Raw genomic sequence first — 19336 nt, forward strand, 5'->3', positions numbered from 1 at the left:
GAAAGAATGTCCTGGGGATAAAGGCCATACAACAAGGTATTGCAGGAGGAATATAAACTTTCCATCAAAGCCCTGATAGTGGACTTTAACTTTAAACTTGAGTGTCCACTACTAGGTTTGAGAGGAAGAATGTCTTTATTTGTAGTTTGCTTCTGAGACTGCTAAAAAGAGTGCCATTTAGAAGTGGTGGTGGTATTTGAGAGTGACATCTGTTCACTAGAACCATGGAGCCTGATGTTTGTCAGATTACTGTTGTTTGCATACACATAGGAACCCCCGTCAGAGACATACATGATGGACTAATTCTTGTCTGTTTCTAGTTGCTTTAACTTACTTTGGTCACCAAAACCGTGGTCACCAACCCATCGATCATGATCAACTGGTTGATTTTGGGGGCACGACCAGTCAATCCTGAGGTATTCCAGACCCTCTCCTTTGTTCCCCTCCATCCCCAAGAAGCAGCTCGTGCTGGTGCTACCTCTTGGGAAAATGGAGGTAGTGCCAGCTTCCCGTGGTGTAGTGGGGGGTGGGGAGTCCCTGGCTGCGCACCAGCTCCGACTTCTGAGGAAGCATGCCAGCTGTTTTGGGGACAGGAGGAGCAGCACATGCCACAGTTACTGGCTGAGCTGTCCCTGCCCGCTCCCCCTGGCCAGATCCCCATGAATACCCTGCCTACACATCCACCAGCACCCTGCTCCTACCCCCTGGCCAGACATCCATCAGTACCTTGCTTCTGCCCCCTCCTTGCTCCTGTACCCTATTTTCCACACAGATTCTGCACCCCCATCTGTAGCCCACTCACTGGCAGCCGTGCACTGGATCCCTCATTTTTGGCCCCACCTCAGAGTGTAGAGGGGCCCACAAATTCCACTAACTCTGGAATTCCAGAAGAGTTAATCTGGCCTAACTCTCATTCCTACCTACCCTCCCCCCATGGGCCTGGAGTGGTAGGGGAGTGAGGTGTCTCAGTCGGGCCACATCAGTGAACCTTAGGGGAGTTTGGAGGGGTTTTTTTGCATCTCACTTGTGTAGTCCCTGACTGGTTTTTCTGTGGGTCAGTGACCTCTGACCCAAAACAGGTTCCCTGCCCCTCTCATAACTAAAGACAATGCTGAAACATTGTGTGTTTGACATAATACTTTCTTTAAAAATGAAGCCTGGCCAACAAGCCCCCAATTGGGGCTGAGCGCCCATCTGGCCACAGCCTCATAGCATCACAGCACTGTCCGACTCCAACCCTGAGCCTATCATACACTAGAATCCCCTGTTCTGAGCCTCTCTCATCCCCAAACTCCTGCACCCCCATTTCCCCAATCTTCTGCCACAGCACTCCTGCACTGTGTACACACTGTTAATCTGTGTCTTGAGCCCATCATACACCCAACCTCCCTGCCCTGAGCCCCTCATACATTCCACCCAGACTCCTGCACCTTCACATCCACAAGCCCACGTCTTACTCAGCACCCCAACCCTCCACCTGACCCCAACTCTCTTCAGTCTGGAGCTCCCTCCCTCAGCCAGCATCCCTAAGCTTATATACTAAGCTTTTTTTCTCCCACAGTTGCACAGCTTCTCTGGTGGCAGCAACAGTGACATCTAATTTAAATTGAATGCACATGGTTATCTAGCCCTACTCATGTTGATTAAAATTATCGCAGCTGGTTTACGCTAGCATTCCCACCATGAGGCACTGATGGCAGTGCAACAGTGGGAGACTTTAAGAGAAAATGTTGGAGCTGAGTCTTGTAGCACTTTTGTGTGTGACTTCACGAACTTCGGAACTATTCATGGGATTGGACCAACATTGGTCTAAAAATAGTGCTTTGCCAGGTAAGGTTATTGCGTGTGCGTGCGCGCGCGGGCACGCGCGCGCGCACACACACACACACACACACACACACACACACACACACACACACACACACACACGTTCTTTACCCAAGTGACAAACTTCTCTGACCTCTATAATTACTGTTTGGTGCATCCCTAAATTTATTAGTCACTGTACTGTGGTAAGAAACGAGTGAAATCTTTGCTGAGCACCTAAAGAAACAGACATAGTTAACATGAAAAAGTCTGTCATGTAGGATCATTAAATTAAAAGGCAATTGAATTTTGGTTTTTGTAATCTTAAGGGATTTCTACTTATAATAGGCAAAAGGTTTGTAGGCCCCATATCCTAAAGACAAGAAATTGGAGTCTGTCAAAGTCATACACTTAAAATTGTCTGAACTTGAAAGGAGGCTAAACAACAAAAAGCTTGATGATGTGTATCTGGCTTCTTCATAGTATAGTTTATGGTTCAAAAATATGTCATAGTAAACATTTCCGTTTCCTTCTGTTTTTGTTCTCTCCTATTTGAAATATATAACTTGAAGGTAGTGAATGCAGAGTAGCTTCTTTAACTTAGTTTTTAACTCTTTCCTTTTTTCCCCCCTTCCTTTTCACCCTTATTTCCCCCACCCCATGACTGGAGTTGTGATGGTGGTATTGTGTATAATTTTAGAGAGGATATTGTACTTCTTGAAATTTTGTATTTAAAGTAACTGGATCTTGTTTTCAATCAAGTTGTGAAAATGAAGTCCATAAAAAATTATACTTTGAATGTTGCATGGTTTCTAGTAATAGGAACTAAAAATTCTGTGAAGAAAATAAAAAGTAAATGTTAATGAGCAAGTTAAGACCATAAGAACAGCCATCCTGGATCATACCAAAGGTTCATCTAGCCCAATATCATGTCTTCCAACATTGGCCAATGCCAGGTGTCCCTGAGGGAATGAACAGAACAGGTAATCAAGTGATCCATCCCATCACCCATTCACAGCTTCATGTAGTTAGTTACTACCTATGTGGGAAATTAATACATTAATTGGGCTCTCCTGGTTCTACTTTTGCTTAAATGTTGTGTTTGAAATAGAAACATTTTAAAGTCCAGTTGCAGAGAACCAGTTTCTTTGTTTCACAGTTGTCCTGTGGTCATCGCTGTAAAGAGATTTGCCATTCAGGTGATTGTCCTCAAAATTGCAACCAGAAGGTTAAAATCAGATGTCCATGCAAGAGAATTAAAAAGGTAAATTCCATGCTGTAATTTTGAGAGAGCTGTATCTGTGAACTTCCTTCTTTGCTTTATATCTGCATCCATAGGGAATGATCACCACTGAAGTAAATTTGGTATTCAGTAGCTCTAATTACTTTAGTGGACCTAAAATACTCACCTCAGCTGAGGGTCTTGCCCTTAGTATGAATGGGTTCTTTGAAGATGTAAAATTGTTAGTTTTGTAATCTAAAAATATTGTGATCCATGCAGTGAATTGTTTCAAATGTATGTGGGTTTGTATAAATGGGAGGGATAGCTCAGTGGTTTGAGCATTGGCTTGCTAAACCTCTGGTTGTGAGTTCAATCCTTGAGGAGGCCATTTGGGGCAAAAGTTTGTCAGGGATGGTACTTGGTCCTGCTGGGAAAGCAGTGGACTGGACTGGCTGACCTTTCAAGGTCCCTTCTAGTTCTAGGAGATAGGCAATCTCCATTAATAAATAAACTCTACTGGGAGACTAGCATATAAGTCTTGCTCAAATCTAGATCAGATAAAGGAAACACATACATTTTTCTGACCAGAGATCAGGGAAGTGTATATGTAATTACATTAAAGAATCCATTGACAGACCTAAGGTTCTATGTAAATCTGAGTGCAAATATGGTGGCATCATCATTGGGTTGTAATAGACAGGTCTTTTCATGTGGCCATTTGTTAGCCAACAGAAACAAGAGGGCATCTTCTGGTTCCAGAACATGCCCCTCTATCCCAGGCCAAATCAGAGCTGCCTTACCACTGAGGCGCAGCAGTGAGCTTCCAACAGGGACAGGCCACCTGCCTGTAAGTCAGATGCACAATGTTGTGCCCAAACACCCAGTCACCAACTCCTGTGAAGAAAAGACTATAAGGAAGTGTTTTGTGTATATATAACACTAAACTATACTCCCTGTTGGGTTCCCACATCCCTTTCTGCATTTGGATGCCACCATTGATACTATGCCTCCTTTTGGCTCCTATTGCAACCACACTACCCCTGAACAAATGGGGTCCCAGTTCAGTAGGAGCACCCCAAAAATACAACTTCTTTGACATCACCGTGAATCGAAATTTTTCTGATGTAACTTCTTTCTCAGTGACGGAAGAGCATTCTGGCACCAGCAATGTTGCATGTACAGCAAGTGTATGCTGCTTTTGTTGGCCAATTCCCTGCCTCCCAACACTCTCTTATCACATATTACCTTATCAGCCCTTAATTGGTTTATTTGACACAAGAAGATTCAGGTAGTCAGATCTTTTTCCTAACCCATCTGAATCTGCCCTTTTGTCTCCTTATTATCCCTGATAGATTTCACGCCCTCCTCAGATAGGTTAGCTAGAACCTACTACTAGGTTTCTGGTAGTCAGGTATCCTGTAGCTAAGTGTGCTGCACCATAAACAACCCAGTAAGTCTCATGCCAGCCAAGGGCATAGCTCTCCAAATTGTAGTGCCCCTGCTCTCAGATATAGTGGACTAAATTCTTTCACACCCCAGTAAGAAACAAAATGTACTTGATTGTTCAGGGTGCTAGTTGCATTATGTTTAAGCCTTAATTCTTTAAGACTACGTCTACACTGCACAATTATTTTGGAAGAAGTACTCCGAAGTAGCTTATTTCAAAATAGCATGTCTACAGTAGGGGAGCTGGCCTTGGACTAATTTCCAGGATTCCCTGTAATGTGTGCATGCTACCTCGATGTAGAACCCCAGGAAGCACTGGGGAGTAATTACTTTTAATGTCCTGGGGGAGGAGCTATTTTAAAATAGCAGCAGTGGAGTGTCCACACTTCTGCTATTCCTAAATAGCTATTTCAGAAGAGGCGTTATTCCTCATGGAATGAGGTTTACAAATGTCAAAATAAGCTGTCCGTTATTTCAAAATTATTTTGGAATAACTGGCTTGCTATGTAAATACTTGCATAGTTATTTCAGAGTAACGTTCATTATTGCCCAATAACATAGCTATGTAAACTTTGCCCACTTCTGAGGCTGTGAGGGTAGGAGGGGACAGTGAAATTAGTGAAATACAAAAACAGCTAATAAAAAAAGGCATGGTATTAATTTTATTCATACTCGGATCTTCACTATTACCAGGAAGATGGAAAATGTCTGAATTACAAACAAAATTATAGACTTGAAAATGTTCTGTAACTAGCTTATTTTCCATTTTATAAAACATTATTTAACGCACGTTTCATCAGTTAGAAATCTGATATATTGTTCATATTGAAAATTAATGAACTTTGGATAGAGGAGTGACTTCTAAATCTGAAACTTTTTCATACCTATAGGAATTACAATGCAGCAAGGTACAAGAAGGCCAGGTTTCACTAGACTGTGACACGTTGTGTAAGGAAATGAAACGGAAAGCATCTGAGGTAATGTCTCTCTTGTGGTTATAATATATTCTCACTGCTTCAGAAAAAAGAGAAATGAGCTTCCAACACAATACCAGCAAGAAATATCATGTAATCAAATGTACATGTTTAACAGCTGTTGCTTCAGACCCTTGGTTTTGGTTAAATGTGGAAAAATAATTCTCTATATTGTTTTGTGGACAGAGTTAATATTTAACGTAAGTATGTATTAGTGAACCTTTGCGTTATGCTAGAATAATACTCATAATTTTTTTTTCATGTGTCAGCCTATTTTATGGACCAAATAGTGTGTCCTACTCTGGCAAAGCCTTTGAGGAGCGTGAAAAATACTTAAGTCTATACAGGCAGTCCCCAGGTTACGTACAAGATAGGGACTGTAGGTGTGTTCTTAAGTTGAATTTGTACGCAAGTCAGAACTGGTACATATTGTAGGGGAAACTCTAGCCAAACATTTCTCCAGAGCTCAGTTTTATTCTCCCACACCTCACTTCCCTCAGTCCTTTATTCTCAAGCTAAGGTGTCTGCTGAGAAAAGCCGCTCCGCATCTCCCTGGTCTGCTGGGGAGGGGGGGGCTAGCTTCGCGTCTCCCTGGTCTGCTGGGGGGAAGCAGCTAGTGTGGGGTTGCCTCACCCCGTTTGTAAGTAGGGATCCGATGTAAGTCGGATCCATGTAACCCGGGGACTGCCTGTACATACCTGACCTTGTGGAGAATCCACTTTTATACTAATGATATAGGAAGGTTTTGTATTTTTGTGAAATAGGAACATATTTCCTTGAAATCCTCAGACTATATATAGCTTTGTAGTTATGATTAGGGGTATTGTCCCCCAGGAACATTGCTTGATCAAGATATTCTGCCACTGATTTCCAGTCATGTCAGAGAGTGAATGTGTTAGAATAACTCTGGGAAATTGTAAAATATTTTCTCAATAGTTTGGAAAAAAGCACATTGGGCTAAACTGGGATTTCATTTATATCAACCTTAATCTGGAATAACTGAAGTCAGTGAAATTATTCTGGATTTATGAAAGTCTAAATGAAAGATGAATTTAACCATTTCTCTGTCTAATGAAGGATTTTGATCAGGTCTTGTTACGTATCGGCGTTTTTCAGTTAAAATGTCTCTATGAATTGCCAGTGTGACTGAAACTTTTAAGGAGACTGACATCTGCTGAGCTCTCATGTAGCTGTAATACTATCATTCTCATGCTATCGATATGCATTAATCTTGCTCTAGAAAAATCAGTCACTGGAAATAGGAGAATTTGTTTCTTCTGTCCTTGGTGCCTTGCTGAAACCACAATTTGTGACTGTAATTTTAGAGATGTGGGCACACGCTCACTGTATTGAAACCACTAACTAACTAGCAGCTGAACAGTGATCACATGGCAACTAGTGATCTGGATATTTGTTTGTGGTTTAGCTGAAAAATACTTCTATTACCTTACGAGTCATTTCAGCAGTCTTGGACTAGTCTTTTTCTGTTTAAGAATTGATATTTTCATACTCAAGAGTTAATAATTAGCAAATGACATGATACATTTATTTACTTTCTGCTGTTTTTTTGCAATTTTATTGTACTCCCGCAAGGAAGGAATATTCTGCTGGAAAGGCATAACAAGTGGGGTTTTGCAGGGGTCTGTTTTGGGACCGGTTCTGTTCAATATTTTCATCAACGATTTAGATATTGGTATAGAAAGTACACCTATTAAGTTTGCAGAGACCACCATGGTGAGAGGGGTTGCGACTAATTTGGAGGATAGGGTCATAATTCAAAATGACCTGGACAAATTGGAGAAATGGTCTGAGGTAAACAGGATGAAGGTTAATAAAGACAAATGCAAAGTGCTCCACTTAGGAAGGAACAATCAGTTTCATACATACAGAATGGGAAGCGACTTTCTGGGAAGGAGTACGGCAGAAAGGGATCTAGGGGTTATAGTGGACCACAAGCTGAATATGAGTCAGCAGTGTGATGCAGTTGCAAAGAAAGCAAACATGATTCTGGGATTAACAGGTGTGATGTGAGCAAGACATGAGAAGTCATTCTTCCGCTCCACTCTGTGCTGGTTAGGCCTCAGTTGGAGTATTGTGTCCAGTTCTGGGCACCGCATTTCAAGAAGGTTGTGGAGAAATTGGAGAGGGTCCAGAGAAGAGCAACAAGAATGATTAAAGGTTTATAGAACATGACCTATGAGGGAAGGCTGAAGGAATTGGGTTTGTTGAGTTTAGAAAAGAGAAGATTGAGGGGGGACATGATAGCAGTTTTCAGATATCTAAAAGGGTGTCATAAGGAGGAGGGAGAACGAGAAGCAATGGGCTTAAACTGCAGCAAAGGAGGTTTAGGTTGGACATTAGGAAAAAGTTCCTAACTGTCAGGGTAGTCAAACCCTGGAATAAATTGCTCAGGGAGGTTGTGGAATCTCCATCTCTGGAGATATTTAAGAGTAGGTTAGATAAATGTCTATCAGGGATGGTCTAGGCAGTATTTGGTCCTGCCATGAGGTCAGGGGACTGGACTCGATGACGTCTCAAGGTCCCTTCCAGTCCTAGTATTCTATGATTCTAATTGTCAAGCACTCCCAGATTTCACTGCAAATGGTGCTACAAACGTGATGAACATGGAATAACTGAGTATCTGTCTCAGAGTTGAGTGTTATTCTTTGCTCTGAAGCTGAAAGTGTTATACAAGTGCTCATTATTAGGTAGCTTTCTGGTACATGTGAAGGCTTGATAATGACAAACTAGAATTAACTTCTGTTATGTACACTTCACATAATTACAGTTCAGAGCAGGATATCAAGACTGAGCAGCATTTTGATTGACTGCAGACATTTACAAAAGAAGTCATCTTGCACGGTTACAAGGTGACCATCGGTTTCCAGAAATCACTGACATGTTTTAACTATACAAATCAGTATAATAGTGCCCAATGAATGTGCATTGCTGAATAGTTTGAAATTACTTTAAATGTGCATTCTTATTTTTAGAACTATTTAATATTTTTTCTACCTACTCTTCTTCCTTTTCCTCAGTGGAACAAACCCTGATCATTCTGGTTAATCTTCTCCCTCGTTCAACTTTAACTACAGTAGTCTATTGTGAAACAGTTTTTCTGCTGCTCTGTTTCAGACTGGTTAACTGTTATATCATGGATGGCTAACTCATCTTGCAGAGCTTATGCTTTACCATTAGATGGCAGTAAAATACCAAAAACAGTAAACTTCCGATAATCCGGGACCTTTAGGACCCAGGGGGTGCTGGATTATCAGATGTGCCGGACTATCGGAACGGGGGGCTATGAGGGGTCTGGGGTGGGGTGCGGGGATGCCACCCCAGACCCCTCATAGCCCCCCCTTCCGATAGTCCAGCTCTGCCCCAGGCATCCCTGATTCAGCCGCTGCTGCTCAGTTTCTGCAGGGGCTGAATCGGGGACGCCTGCGGCAGAGCAGCTAGGCTGCTGCCGGGTTGGTCCGGTAGTGCCGCACCTCGGTGGTGCGAGACCAACCCGGCAGCACCCCAGCTGCTCTTGGGCATGCCTGGGACAGAGCAGCTGGGGTGCTGCTGGGTTGGTCTGGTAGCGCCGCCCCTCGGTGCTGCGAGGCCAACCCGGCAGCACCCCAGCTGATCTGCCCCAGGCGTCCCCGATTCAGCCGCTGCTCAAACTGAGCAGCAGCTGACCAGAATCAGCCACTGGTCAGTTTCACCAGCGACTGAAACAGGACGCCTGGGGCAGAGCAGCTGGGGGTGCTGCCGGGTTGGTCCTGTAGCGCCGAGGGGCGGTGCTATCGCACCAACCCGGCAGCACCTCAGATGCTCTTGGGGACGCATGGGGCAGAACAGCTGGGGTGCTGCTGGGTTGGTCCCGTAGTGCTGCCCCTTGGCGCTGTGGGACCAACCTGGCAGCACCCCAGCTGCTCTGCCCCTGGTTTCTCCAGTTCAGCTGCTGGTCAGTTTCAGCAGCGGCTGAATCGGGGAAGCCGGGTGCAGAGCAGCTCCAATTGTCTGGCTGCCCTGAGCACTTGCGGGTTCCCGATGGTGCCAGTCCATCAGGCGCGTCGGAGCATTGGATGCCGGACCAATGGAGTTTTACTGTACTTGGTATTTGTACACATAAAAGGCCACACTTTTTGTGTACAAATATGTGGATGAAACTTTTCCTATAAAGTATCTTTTAAAAATAATATAACCTTGCATTTTGTTTAATATACTTCTCATTTCTGTAAGCCATTTTTGTGTGTCTCTAAGCTTCCTGCCTCAACAGTGTAAAAGGATAGATGAAAATCTACAAAGGCGATTGGACTGCTTATTAAATGGCCTTCAGTGATCTTCACCGTGATAAATTTTTTCCTCATTTTTTGAGGAATAAGGGCTCTTGTGCAAAAGGGTTCTTTTCCCAACAAATGGCCCTGTCTACACAGGGCTTTTTAGCACTAATACCTCTTCCACAAAAAGGATCGGAAGAGGGTATGCAAATGAGAGCATGAGATACGCAAATGGAGCGCTCCATTTGCGTATCTCCTGCGAAAAAACACGCAGTGTAGACGTAGTGTCTGATAGAGGCAGCAAGTAAGGGGAGAAGGGACTGGTTCAGGGACTAGTTGACTATCTAATAAGCTTATGCTTATCAATTAGTCAACTAGTTGCTTACATCCCTAATATATAGTATGAATTTCTGAGTTCCCCTTTGTCTTTAGCATTTCTCCTTGGATTATGGGCTATTTGAGAAGGGATTTTCAATGTGAATGACCATTTGATTTAGCGCATTGTAATTATCAGAATACACATAAATAATCTATTCAAGTTTAATGTTGGGCTCTAGACCACTTATTTTCAGGTTATTAGCCAGATTTTAATTTAATTACAGAATTATATATGTAGCAGGAAACTCCATATATTTTGAGGAACTTAGAGGTGCTGACTGTTGCATGTGTCAGACCTGGTTGAGTGCCCCTGCTGGCTACCCACCATACTGCTGGGAAGGGAATCTAAGCCTCTAGAGCAGGCCTGGACAATATACGGCCTGCGGGCCGGATTTGGCCCGCAGAAGTAGCAGGGAGCCCCAAACAGGCTTCCAAGCTTGCACTGGTTTCTGCACAGCTCCATTTCTGTTTTAAAACTGGAGGGGAGGGAGGAAGTTTTAGGAATCGCCCTGCCCCCAGCACATTCTCATTGGCTGGTTTCTGCAAGAAACCAACCAATGGGAGCTGCTTGTTAGAATAACAGGCAGCTAAGAAGAATCATGCCCCTTCTCCTAGGCTCAGTTGTTCATGGCCTGGCAGGCTGGCAGGGAAACAGTTTAAGCTCTGCAGTCAGGCAGGCTAGTTTGGCAGCTGACAAGTAAGTCTCTTGGCCACTGCGGGCTTCTGGCACCCCAGCCCTTTCTTACCCCAACTCTCTGCCCCCCACTCAACATATGCAAGCCCTCTGTCCCCCTCTTATATCCATTCCCCCTCCAAAAACAGGCATCCTAATCTCATGCCCAGATCACAATCTTCTCCTACTCTAGGTCACATCCCATACCCCTGCACTCCAGTCCCCTGCCCTAGGTCACAACCACCTGCTTCATCCCAACTCCCTCCCAGACTTCAGTCTCCCTTCTGCACCCAATCCCCATTCCAGATCCCACATCTCCTCCATTAATATCATGGAAGAGTGTGGTCCTCAACCACTTTCCAAAATCTTGGAGTGGCCTCCCGTCAAATTATTGCCCTCCCCTGCTCTAGGGTCGCTGGATCCACAAGTGGTTTTTTAAACCTCCAGGCCTGAACAGAGTTCAGCCACTGCCCCAATCTCCGGGTGTCTAGGCACACTCTCCAGGGTGCTGATCCTTTGCTTCACATGCCATCCTGAGAACTGAATCCTGATGTTCAGCTGCCTAGCTCTTCAGTCTCATTGGTGACCATTCAGACCCCCCTGTACTTACACACACACTCACAAAATCCCACCTCAAGTTTTGAGCCTTCTGCTTTATCAGTGAACTCACTTGAGGGGGCATCATGATAGTTGTGAATTATTTACCACGCATTGCCAGAGTCTATTACAATGTCTTTCATTTGATCATTTAAAAGACAGCAAACCACTTAAATAGGATTAGAAATTCCCCTAGGAGGAAGTTTACACTTCTTTGTTTTAGATTTTTCTAATGTGTCTTTTTCTGTGAAAAGCCAAAATGATCCTGTGAGAAATATGAAAATAGAAGTTACATTATAATCAGTAACTAACAAAATAATGGGTAACTGACATGTATGTGTTTGAACAGATAAAAGAGGCTGAAGCCAAAGCTGCTGTTGAAGAAGAAAAACGAAGGCAACAGGTACCAACTCTTCTTCCCTTGACCTCAGCACCTTCCCCTCCCCCATGCCTCTCTAGGGCATGGCTACGTTAGAGACTTTAGAAGCACAGCTGTGTCACTTTAAGATCTCTAATGTAGTCACTCTGTTCTTTCATTGACTTATATGTGTCAGCTCCTGTGAGCAGCAGAAGTTATGCTGGTAGATGATGTTCTCCCATATTGGCACTTGTCAGTGTAACTTGTGTCCTGTGACGGGCAGTGATTTATTTACACCCCTGAGCATAAATGCTGCATAAATGGTAGTGTCGACATAACCTTAGTTCTCTTGGTAAATTAATTCATTTATGTGTAATTGAAGGTTTGCAAAGTACATTCTGTCTTCAGATGCTGAGGACTAAGATTCCTCATACCAGCTAAAGATTCTGGCCCAAATAACTCAGCCCTATGTTATGAGTGACTTACAGTAGTTAAGAGGCAAAGTCTTCTTCCACATTACCAAACATCTATAAGTATGTGCAATAACATGTTTAAATTATTAGCTCAGTGTTCATATCTTCTTAAATGTGTATTAAATTAATATTTTTCCTGTAATTGCTTATTTACATTCTATCAAACATTTATAAAATATGGAAAAAAATTGGGAAAATAATTCTGGCTGCAGAAACAGATCCTGTAGGCATTTAAATGGATGCTGCAATCTTCTTAAGGACCTTATAGTATAATAAAACATCACCTGTTGTGCGTTCTCCTTCTGACAAGGTTAAAGTATAAGCTTTATTAAAATAAGTGCATTATATTTGGTTAGTTATATTGATGTAGCAACCCTTTTTTAACACTTCAATTTTATTAAATACTAGCAAAGGTACCTGGTGTTGCCTAGATCTTTAACTGAAGTAATTTTTTAGTTTTTGGAAAATAAATAATGTACCTGTTTCATTTAAATGATTGTAGTTTTTAAAAATGAAGGCTGGACTGAGGGTTTGGGGATAAGGAGGGGGCAAGGATTGGTAGCTTTTAGGGCAGAGGATTGGGACGTGTAGGGGGGCTCAAGGCAGGGGATAGGGGCCTCAGGGCAGGAGAATGAGAGGGGGCTCATGGTGAAAGAGGTGGGGGTGCAGAAGTCAAGGCAGGTAGAAGGTGCAGGACTCAAGATGGGGCTAGTGGGAAGGGGCTTATCAGGGCCACCCATGGCAGCAAAGGTGGCGCTGCTCTGGTGGCAACTCCTCCAAGGGGGGCTGTTGCAGTGCTTCCTGGCCAGCAGCTCCTTCAGGGGGCTGTGGCAGTGCTCCCCATCCTGTTGTGGGGCCGGGGGGGAAGCAGCACTCTGCAGGCTGATCCCAAACTTCAGCTGCCCTCCCTCACACCCTGCAGGCTGTCTGGGAGGGGGCCCAGGCTCTGGGGGCGGGCCCACACCCTTCCATGGCCTGAAGGCTCTCCACAGGGAAGGGGATCATTCCAAGTTTGGGGTGGGAGACTCCCTACTGATGTACTGGCAGGCAAGCTGGCTGAGCCCCAGCCCTGCTGGCCACTGTTGGTGTTGCAGCTGTCTCCAGTGGCTACTCTCAGTATCACATCCCTCTGCTCTCTGCCCCTTCCCTTTTGCATTCCTCCTCTTTGCCACCTCCCTTTCTATATTATAGAAAAAAGTCCGATTCCCAGCACTTCCCATTTTCCAGGCACAATCAAATCATGACTGTGGTTTAAGTTAGGGTAAGAGAAATCTGCCTAATAAATTTGGTGGTCCTAGCTCTTATAGTTTAGGGGGAGTTCTTGAACAAATGGACTCTCAGATGCAGACAGGCTAAAATAAATAAGTATATATATTCTTGCAACCTGTTTTTGGAGAACCTTTCACACCTCCATTATTTTGCAACAGACCTGGCAGGCTGTGGAAAGTGCCTTTTCTTTTTTCCATGAAACTTCGCTCATGCTCTTGAAACTAGAAATGATATAAAATTGTAATTTTTCTTCTTTTGTTCACATACCCGAGGAAAATTTTGGTAGCCTTCCAAAGTTGGGATGATGCCAAAAAGTGTCAAAAGAAAACTGTACTAGAGCAGCTATGAGATGGGGCAGGAAAGAAATCTGGTCTGTGTACAGCACATGGCCCAGGCCTCTTGAGGACATCACGTAGGGAAGAAGCCCACACCTTCCCAGCAGGGAGTGGAAGGAGAGCTTTGTCAAGTTTCCTGCCCTCACCACAGACCACCCTTAAACCCAGCACCTGGATCTAGCAACCTATCTTCCTCCCCACTCTTAACACAGAGGCACCACGTAGGGCCAGATCTTCCTCAGTGCTCACTGGTTAGGGAGGAAAGCAGTGCCAGGCTGAACGGCATAACCCTGTAAATGCAGGGGTCCACTCCCTATTCTGGGTTAACAGACTTCTGCAGTGGTCAGTTATGTTTTTAGTCCTGTAGCACAAGTGGTGGTAGTCTTTTTTTTTTTTTTTTTTTTTTTTTTTTTCTCTCTCTTCTGTATTTGAGATTCAGGGATTGAACACTGCTAATGAGAGGCTGGTAAAGTTGAACATAATTAAATTTGTTTTTATTTGCATTTTATTTGTTTTATGCAAAAAAAAACCATTTAAAGTGAAAATTCAAGCCCTAAAAATTAGGATTTTTAGTTTTTCATGCAACCTTAATTTGTCCTCTTTGTGTATGTGAGTGTGTGCATTATGACTCAGTTTTTAATTACATAATCACATACTGGGGTTCTTTTCTACAGGACCCCTGTCTCATAGTACACAGGAGGAATTGTACTGATCTAATCAATCTCTGTTCAGTATTTTGTGTTAATCTTGTTGCTCTTTGTAGGCTGTGTTTACTGTGCATTATTCAAACTTGACTCTGACAATAGAACCATTTCCCCATGGGCTTTTCTATGGTGCTTATCACTATAGAATTACAGGTTTAATGGCTTGGCTATATAGGGAGTTATTCCAGAACAGCTATTCCTAATGAACCCCATGCATGGACACCCTTCTCTGATTAATCTATTATGAAATGTAACAAGGGCCATACTGGGTCAGACCAATGGTCCATTTAAGCCCATCATCCTGTGTTCAACCAGTGGCCAATGCCAGATGATTCAGAGGGATTGAACAGTACTTCCTGTCATGAATGATACATCCCATATTGTACACTCCCACTTCTGCCCATCATCCCAATACATTCCGTTTTATGAATGATCCATCTCCCAGGTGCAGGAGAACGAGGGAACTGGCAAGTGTGCAGGGAGGGATGGGAACTGGGATCCTGGCATTAGGGCAATGGGAGTCGCATGAAACTCTGACAAGTTGTGGGGATAACATAGATTCCCAGTAAGGGAGGAGATGAGGGCATGGGAAGAATAAGGGAGCACTCCTACCCCCTGGCATGGAAAGGAAATGGGGGACAATGGTGTAGGGGGGAGGGACATGGAGAGTATACAGAGCCTCAGCATTTGCTGAAGAAGGAAAGGGTGACACAGGTCTTAGAATAAGGAGATGAAAGTTTCAGGGAGTCACTGCAAAAGAGTGATGGGAGGGTTGTGCATTTTTCCTTACCTGTGTTCCATGAAATGGCTGAATGGTTTTGGCTTAAATTCTCCTCTCCCTCTGAAAAAAAAATCAATGAGGAAGACATCTGACAGTTCAGCCCCAGTGGTTAAAATGTAGCTATATCACAAGCAACTGGAAATAGTCTTAAAAGGGGAAGTTTGGGGCAGTCTGAATAATAGGTAGTACTATTACCCCACCTACAATAGATCTGTTTCATAAGCCATTAACTGATCATCATAAATTGACATTTAAAATTATTATTTCCAAGTTTTTAATCCTGAAAACATGTTACCTATTCATTTTCTGTTCTACCTAGGCTGAACTAGAAGCCTTTGAGAACCGGTTAAAAGGACGACGAAAAAACAAGAGAAGAAAGGATGAAATAGAAGTTGAACAATCAATGTGGCAAAAGTATAAGAATTTTATCATGCTGCCAGTATGTGGAGTTGCTGTTGTGATGCTTGCATGGCTGGTGGCTTACAACAACTGAAATAACTTTGATCTTTTGTAATATACATCAGTTGGTCTTTACATAGCTCTTACAACTAGAACGTTAGTCTGTATATAAAAGAACTTTATGCTTATAGTTCAATTGTACAGTTTTCTCCTAACAAAATAATTGTTGTCATGGGGGAAAAACAAAAAGAATGAGAAGCGTTTAAATTTTAGCTAACACAAAAAGATTAATTCAAAATAGAGTAATTTAAAGCTGTATAGTGCATGTAATATTGCAGTTTATTCTGACCAGTTTCATCAGCTGTTATAAGATATTGTATTATTTCTCATTAACTCTACTTTGCAATGTTAAGCATGTTTTTGGGTTTTTTACGCAGTTGTACTGCGTTGTTGAGTGGTGGTATGACCCTAGATTAGAATACCATTTTTTCAGATTTGGCCTGGCCTCCTCTGTAATGGTGAAGGGGTGGCACCAGGCCACAACTCAGTGGTGTAAAGGCAGCACACTGAAGTGTTGCCTAGGATAGCAGATTGTCTTGTACTTTTTTATTTTTATTCTTTGATTTAGATAAATCATAATTCATACAAAACAAAATAGATCCATCCTTCAGCAACTTTTATCATTATCAATTTATTGATAAGGAACTTCAAATGGTCTAGAAGACTTAGGCATTCCATATCCACAGGTTATAAGTCTGTGCAAAATCCTTAAGATGTTATGGGGAAATGTCAGCTTTCTTCACAAAAATTATTTTCTTTATTTGTTCAGTTGCAGATAGTGCAGTGGGTTTGATGTTACTGTTCAAATCCTGAATTTTTTTTTTGTGCCTCCAAAAAAGAAAGAGGGGGGAAAAAGTAAAAGCCTAATGGAATTGCAGACTTGTGCTGGTCTCGTGCGTTGCTTGATAGTGTATTGGCACTTTTGCCCAAAGCAGAAAGGCACATTGCAGTGTGAAATTGAAGGCAAGCCTCCTGCATGTCAATCAAGTTAAATGTTCATGTTTGAATATTTAACTACTCGTACAGCAGTACAAACTGTTAACTGAATTTACTCAAACATTCAAGAGTATGTGTTCTTGTAAAGTTATCTTGATGATTCTTGGTAGTTGTATTTAAAATATTTAATAGTCTAGATGAGCTTTCCCTGACATTTTTTTAAATATTAAAGGATGTTGTTAACCTATAATGCCTAAAATTTGACCCGTATTGAAAGTTATAGGGGAAGTAGTGTTATCTCAAATAAGGGAATAGATATTAATGGAAAAAATGAATTTCTAGAATTGTGCTAACTTTTTGCCATGATGATACTTTAGTAAAAAAATCATATTGATTTTAAATTTTTCCAAAAGATGACCAAAAATGTTTTGTGAAAACAAAACAAGGGCCTGCCTTCTGTAATCCAGACTCTTAAATAGACCAGTAGTCTTGTTGAAGGCAGTTAGATCACTTGCCTGAATTATGAGTTAAAGCCACAGGTTGGTCTTTTCATAGGATGAATGTGACCATATTATTAAAGGTGCTCCATGTGAAATATTGCAAAGCAGTTTATACCTTCTTGTAATTCTGGTTTAACAGCAGGAGAACTATTTTGTCATCGAAAGTTGCAGAATGTTGCCGTTTCCAGATTTCGATTTTTTTTTTTAAAGTAAAGATGATTGGTTCTTTTTTTACCACCTAAATTGAAAAATAAACTAATTGGTGGTCAGTTACAATGGGATTATGTTTTTATAGGTTTTTTTAAATGGTATTGCTAATTTTAGTTTGACTATTTTAAAAACTGTTCAGAAATATCTATGTATATTATGAGTTATCAATTATTACATAAGGATTTGAAAAATGCACTAGGCACGAATGGGATCTCAAAGCTTTGCTGTCTTGTAACACCTGTTTTTTTTTGTTTTTTTGTTTTTTTTAAACAAATTTCCTTTACAGTATAAGGGAAAAACACGCAGGTTTTTCTTCTTTCATAGATTCCTTCAGTAATGAGTAAAGTCTTATTCCAAATCCATAACATAAATGTGAACTTTGTCCTTCAGCCCAGAGAGCAAACAGTATTTTTTTTGTGAACATGTGTGCCAAATCTACCTATTGACGCAGACAGAGGTGAGAAGAGGTGGCGATTTACCTTAAACAGACATATGAAGATAGTCTGTTTCATGGTCCAATATTATGTTATGGATCTGTTTGAAGCAGACGTGATGTCAATATGATCAGGGCTTTGAATAATTTCTCATTGTACTGGAAATTAACTCATTTTTTACGACAGTATTGGCTGTTACTTTACAATTTATTTGTTTAAATAAAGAATCTGCCTGCTTAGCTCTACTAATGTTTCCAAAAGTGAAAGAATTCATCTCTCCAAATAGAGGAAACCATATGACCTGCTCTTGCATCAGAAGTTTTGTATGGATTGCTTTAAGTATTTTGTAGCAACTTGATGTACAATATCGGAGGGAAGTACTAGCTACTTCATTGATCATGTTGAATATTTGTTTTTCTTAATCATATTTGGTAGGAAAGCACATTGCTGTTCTAAATTCTTTTTTTGTATATAAGGGACTAATTCTCTCCTGATCTATTTGTATGACAGAAAGATAGAACTAAAAATGGACAAAATATAAAAAATAATGGAATACAGTTCAACCCCAAAAAAACATTCTTAGTACTTTATTCTCCCTAAAGTTGGTATGTCTACTACAAGCAGTGCTTGCTAAACCAAATATTCATGACTCCTGGCATCAAGGAATGTTACGCAAGTTAAAAAACCTGCATCTGTAATGTAACAGATTACTAACTTTTCTTCCACTTATGTGATCTTATACATTTCATTCCTTACATTTTAATGATGGAAGAGTAGGCTAGTCTGTTTATGGATGCAACAAAGTGTTGGGAAGTATAACATGCAGCTAACACACTTACGATGGTTTATTCAATACCTAAATTGTTTAACTTGTATTGGGAAAATATTGAAGCTAAATATTTGCAACCATACTATGTACCTACTACATTACAACTTAATGAACAAACATTCAGATATTAAGAATTTTATTTTGCAAAGAAGATAAATATGGAGAGGTCTTTATCAGCACAAGTGACACAAAGTAGTAGAAGGGAAGTGTTTGATTGGCATGTTTATTTGTCAGTCTTAAAATACAGTATTTTTAGCTATATATTTAAATACGAAGCATCTTCCAAATCTGAATACCTTCTGCAAGGAGCTAAGCAACCTTGGCTACACTAGCATTAATGAGAATTAAAGGTTTTGTTACCTTGCTGGAGTCACTCAGGATCTTGGAGATTAGGACCTTAAATTGTAAGCTCCTTGGCAGCTGGCGATTTGTAATTTATCAGAAGTGCCGTGCTGTACTGTACAGTCTTCTGTAAAAATCAAGTCAGACAAACATGTAGAATAAAATTTAGATCATTAATTTTTTCTCAGTAGTAATATGACAAAAGAGCAAAACAATACCTAAACAGTAAACTTTGCTATAGATCAAAATGGAAAAACTCTGTTCATTCCCTAATTCCCCTTTTTGATGGTTATGTCCCTGATTTTTATCTTTTCCTTTCCTCCCAGGCTATATCTAGGAGGA

The 19336-nt window shown here is 41.6% G+C and overlaps 1 protein-coding gene across 1 annotated transcript in view; it reads left to right on the top strand.

The window, feature by feature from the left end:
- The window catches only part of NFXL1 (nuclear transcription factor, X-box binding like 1), a 104442-nt gene extending 86374 nt beyond the window's left edge, over nucleotides 1-18068 (top strand). Inside the window, exons 19-22 of the mRNA XM_075930466.1 lie at nucleotides 2966-3070; nucleotides 5365-5451; nucleotides 11714-11767; nucleotides 15604-18068. Coding sequence (XP_075786581.1) covers nucleotides 2966-3070; nucleotides 5365-5451; nucleotides 11714-11767; nucleotides 15604-15777 — 420 coding nt within the window. The 3' untranslated portion in view covers nucleotides 15778-18068. The remainder of the gene's footprint in view (nucleotides 1-2965; nucleotides 3071-5364; nucleotides 5452-11713; nucleotides 11768-15603) is intronic.
- Nucleotides 18069-19336: the final 1268 nt, after the last annotated feature.

Source organism: Pelodiscus sinensis, chromosome 5 (assembly GCF_049634645.1).
Source record: "Pelodiscus sinensis isolate JC-2024 chromosome 5, ASM4963464v1, whole genome shotgun sequence".
NCBI lineage: Eukaryota > Metazoa > Chordata > Testudines > Trionychidae > Pelodiscus > Pelodiscus sinensis.